The sequence below is a fragment of the Cyprinodon tularosa genome, unplaced genomic scaffold (assembly GCF_016077235.1).
Source record: "Cyprinodon tularosa strain WSP-4 unplaced genomic scaffold, ASM1607723v1 ctg432, whole genome shotgun sequence".
NCBI lineage: Eukaryota > Metazoa > Chordata > Actinopteri > Cyprinodontiformes > Cyprinodontidae > Cyprinodon > Cyprinodon tularosa.
In genome coordinates, this window is record NW_024039155.1 from 1001709 (window position 1) to 1006663 (window position 4955).

The following is a 4955-nucleotide window of genomic DNA, read 5'->3' on the forward strand; positions in this document are numbered from 1 at the left end:
ACACATGTTAACCTAGTTAATAAACAGACAAAACTAATAAACTAGCTGACAATTGTTTACGTAAAGCATTTTTTTTGGTCGAACTTTTCTTCACCTTGTGGTCTAACCTGACTAACCTGCATTAGAGAATTTGGGCTGGCTAAAATGTCTAACTCTTTTTGTCGCACATGTACTGTATTTACCCAAAATATAAGCAGATGAAATCATACTTAAATTGTTTTGTCAAAACATTTGCCACCTCTGCCTGCTTTCACCCTGTTTCGAGAAACACAGTCAGGAGTGTTTTGTTAGACACAGTTTAAACACAAACACTGAAATCGATATATATATACCTAACAGGTTACTAGATATGAAACAAAAAAATAAAAAATAACATAAATAATGCTGAAAACTAATTGCACACTGTAAATATGTACACCTAGTATTTGCCCTGTTGAGAAGGACTAATAGGGATTTCATACATGTAAAGCAATGACAGTAATGTTTATCTCTTCATCGTCCACTAAAACACGCAGATTTTTTGTCTGTTTGCTTGTCTTCTGTTTTTGGAGGATTTTAAAGCCAACATTTTAAAGCTCCATCGGCTGCTGTTGATGCTAGCTTGAAGTGTTTTCCTGTAACCCTTTAATTTCACAGATGGAAGGGTAACTTTGCTCTCATGCATTTTATGAAAAAAAATCACACAGCTGAACAATAACTATGCAGTTGTGTGCACGGCTGATCCGATTTGCTGGATTACCCTAAGAGAAAAAAGCTGAAGAAAAAGTGTTTAACAAAAATAATTTGTCTTTCCTTTATGTCTCTGCATAGCTCTGGGTCACATTCATGAAATTTGCATGCTGCAAATTTGATGGCCTCTTAATCATTAAACGCCAGTGATAGAAATATGGAAATCTTTTATTACATGATTTAACAGACTATCGATTAAGATTAATGCTGAGCAGATAGCCGAGGTGGACAAGATTGCTCCTACGAGGCAGATGGTGGTCAGTCCATCAGCAGCAAAGCAGATCCAGACTCTGTAACTATGGTTTATTTTTGTTGGAAACACTGTCTTAGTTTTACACCACATGGAAAAGTACAAACAGCTTTTAAAGATGCCTATTTTGTTTTGCAATTGTGTAAATGATTTAGGGAAAAGTCTTAGATATCATCAGGATGTCTTTTTGGGTAAATGTGAGCTGAGCCTTGGGTTTATTATTATAATTTTTTTTATGTTATTTTGTCAGTCTTATATTTTAAATAATCAACCCTCAGTTTAACTATGGCACAAAGGGCTGCAGGGCTTTAAATGTTGTTCTGAGTTCATTGGCCTCCTGAATGAGTTTTAAATGTGATCTTAGTGTAATTTTGGTTGGTGAACCACTCGTGGGAAGATCCCCCACTGTTTTATGTTTTCTCCTTTTGTGGATAATGGCTCTCATTGTAGTTTACTACAATCCCAAAGCCTTAGAGGTGCATTAATCCTTTCCAGGCTGAAAGATCACTATATTGTTTTTTTTATTATTTCTGGAAATAAAATCTGGATGTTTTGCTCTTTAAGATCAGGTCTACTTCCTGTCGTCAGACAGGTTGAATTTGAGTACATTCAATTTTTTTACATCTATGATGTAATTGGACTCAGCTTCACAAAATGTTATATTAATGAAGGTAAATCTACATTTTAGAAAATTTCCTAATAGGTTTTGTTTGATAGCTCATTTCCTTTAGAAAAAATAGTCATCATCACTTTTTTTTTTTTTACCTATCTCTGAAAAAATCTGCAGGTTGAAAATATATTTTACAGCACCATGAAATTATTACTAAATATCTTAAGATAAGAGTTTTCACAAAAGGGTTTCTGTTTGTCAGCAAAAGGTTTATTTAAAAATATAACTATAATGACAAAGTGACACTAGAAAATAACAAAAAGGAAATTAATTTCTAAGGTTCTATTTCCTCTCTTGGAAAGCAGCATATTTAATGAATGGGGAAAAAGTCTCACTTTAAAAACCATTACATTCATATAAAAGTTTATTAAGTACAGGTATAAAAATGTGCATACAAAAGTAATGGCTTGCTTTGACAGATGGACCTTGCAATCATAATACCAAATGGGCTAAATTACAACAACAACAACAAAAACAGCCTCTTATGGAAACCCTCATTATTCTCCTTGCAGAAGAATTATCATTTGATTCCAGTTCATTGACCATGTAGGACACAAAGAGATCATGGGCAGCTAAACAACTATACAGTAACCATCTGCCTCCTTCTAAACAGAAAAAAAAACTCAAAACAATGCCTCAGATTGAAAGAATCAGTGAAGGAAGAATCCATGTGAACTCATTGACATCATCATCATCATCAAGGTAGAGATGTCAAATCTTTTGCCAGTATTGTTCGGTCCTTCTTCCCCACATCAGAAACATTTATATAACTCTATAGTACACATTTGTAATAAATATATTAAATAGAGGCTTAAATAGTTTCATTTGATATGACCTGGATGTAAAATGTGCACAGTACATCAAGCGTGCAAAACAAAAGAAACATCCCTGCTTTCATCAGGACCAAAAGCATAAAACTGCCGCCTTCTTCATCAACAGATAGATGACAGCATCAGCAGCACTAAGGGAAAATGAAAATAAAAAGTTCAGTTCAGCCGAGAAGACTAGAAAAATTTTGTTTTTTTTCTGTGCGGATCTCATTGGCCCCATCCTGCGATGCCAATCTCCTGCTTGTAGCGCTTGGTGAGTGAGTTGGCCTGCTCGGTCAACTTGGACAGAACCCCCTGCAGTCCGGTCAGGTGGAACTGGAACTGCTTCTTCAGATCCTCATCTTCGCACTCGTCCTCCTCCTCGGAGCAGGACAACGAGTAGGCGGAGGAGCAGGTGGAGGCGGAGGAGTGGGAGCGAGTGATCTTCATGCTCTCCTTGCGGCTCTCGTCGGCACAGGCATACCGCGACCCCCACTCCATGTCGCTGCGGATGGACTTGAGCAGCTCGTAGTAGCTGTACATGTCCCCCTCGTCTTCGTCCGACTTGAGGCCGCCCATCTCCCGTTCCTCCTCCAGCGGGACGTCCCGCAGCATGCTGGGCAGCAGGATGGTCTGATCCATGTCGTTGACGGCGCCGATGAAGCGGTTCATGGCGTTCAGGAGGGAGTTCTTCTGGTTGGTGCTTTCTGACAGCTGCTGCATCATCATCTTGGCGTTTAGATATTAAAGATTTAAGTTCCTCTGGGGTTTTTGTTTCTCGTCCTCTCTTTGAGTTCTTCTCGTTGAAATCTGAATTTGGATGATGGAGGCTGTGCTTTTATAGGACTTTTGAGGCGGTCCCTGAACCGGTTTGTCACGTTTGAAACCTGAACCAAATGACCTGAGTTAGCACAGAGACGGGAACATTATAGATCTGGCACACTGACTCCTAAAACTGGAAGAACAGGCTCAGACAGGAATTAGATTCATTCAGATCATACATAGGAAAAGTTCTCAAGCACATAAAAAAGTTCAAAAACATAAAATAAATATTTGCATTTAAAGCGCTTAAGTCTTGGACTCAAATTTCACCTGACCTCTTTTTCAATCCTGTAGAATTTTTAAAACTTTATCTCCCTTCCGGTGAAACACTTGGCAGAGATTGGGTCTAACATTTCACACATTCTGTTCTGATGAGTAAAAAGTGACTGATGGGCGTGTCTTCCCGCTTGGATTTGATATGCATATTCATCCACAAAGAATCAGCTCACTGAGCTGAGGCAGTGACAGCCAATCACAGAGCAGGGTTTGATTGGTGGGCGGGGCGGATAGGGAGCAAGGTGCACCAATGTGAACCCAGTGTTAGCCCTACTGCACTTACAGCAAGGCAGAGCCACACGTGTTTTCCTCTCTATGGAGGAGAATAAAAGCTTTGGAGACTGAAAGTACACGTGTGTCAGCTGGAAGGTTCTGGAAGGAACTGTAAATCTGTATTACAGATCTGTTTGAAATCTGCCCTAAAAAGTATTCAAACCGTCTTAAAGGTATAGAGGACGATCATTGATTTCCGGGTGGATCATCTAAATTGATCATGGATTGTTGGGAGTGGGCTAGTGGTTAGAGCAGTGTTTGTGCTCTGAGAAGGTTGCAAGTACCTGGTTGATCCCCACAGCCTGGACTCTCGGACTATGAGCAAGACCCTTAAGGCCAATTTATACTTCTGACGCATAGCCTCTGCAACCGTCAAATCTGTCTCTGTGCATGACCACGCCCCCCGTGAAGAGGCTCTGCAACCATTGTGCACCTCAAAGAAATCCTGACTATACCACGGACGGTCGCAAACCCGCAGAGACCTCAAGCAGAAGTGCGCAGACAGAAAACAGCTGTGATTGGTCCTTGGTATGCCTTTCTGGCTGTCTGTGTGGTCATCCTTCTCAATTCGGTGCTGGGGCGCGCCATTTTTTAAAACCGAGGAGTAATAACAGCAATGGATAACCACGACGAAAGGTTGATGAAGGAGGTTCGGAAGTACAACCGCTTGTACGATGCCCCAGACATGTTTCGGAAAACAAACACTCGGGAGTTCTCGAATAGCCTCCCCCTAGTGCTTTGGTGGGAAACTGCTGTGCATCCTTAATTCCAGACCGACGTTGCAGAAGCATACCAGCAAAACTGGTTCGCGACCAGACGCAGGCAACATTTGATGTTTGCGGTTGTAGAAGTATAATCTGCCCTTAAATCCCACACTGCTCCATGGGAGCTGCACAATGGCAGCCCACTGCTCCCCAAAGGGGATAGGTTAACTGCAGAGAGTTAATTTATCCATTGTGAGATCAAAAAAGTTTAATTATTATCTTTTTCACTTCTAAATAAATGGTCCTCATAAATGTCAATCATTCTGGTGATATGTTTATGTAAGGCCATCCTACGTCTTTGTCCCATTAGCTATCATTATTTGTGCATGCGGACTGTCAGACGTATATCTGTGGTGAGCTAC

General features: G+C 40.4%; 1 protein-coding gene across 1 annotated transcript; it reads right to left on the bottom strand.

Moving 5' to 3' along the window:
* Positions 1-1995: 1995 nt before the first annotated feature.
* Positions 1996-3697, bottom strand: LOC119792845 (mid1-interacting protein 1A-like). The gene is made up of 2 exons (XM_038299675.1): positions 3556-3697; positions 1996-3359 (listed from the first exon to the last, which is right to left on the bottom strand). The coding sequence occupies exon 2, from the start codon at positions 3185-3187 to the stop codon at positions 2687-2689; it is 501 nt and encodes a 166-aa protein (XP_038155603.1). The 5' UTR covers positions 3188-3359; positions 3556-3697; the 3' UTR covers positions 1996-2686.
* Between the last annotated feature and the right edge of the window lie 1258 nt (positions 3698-4955).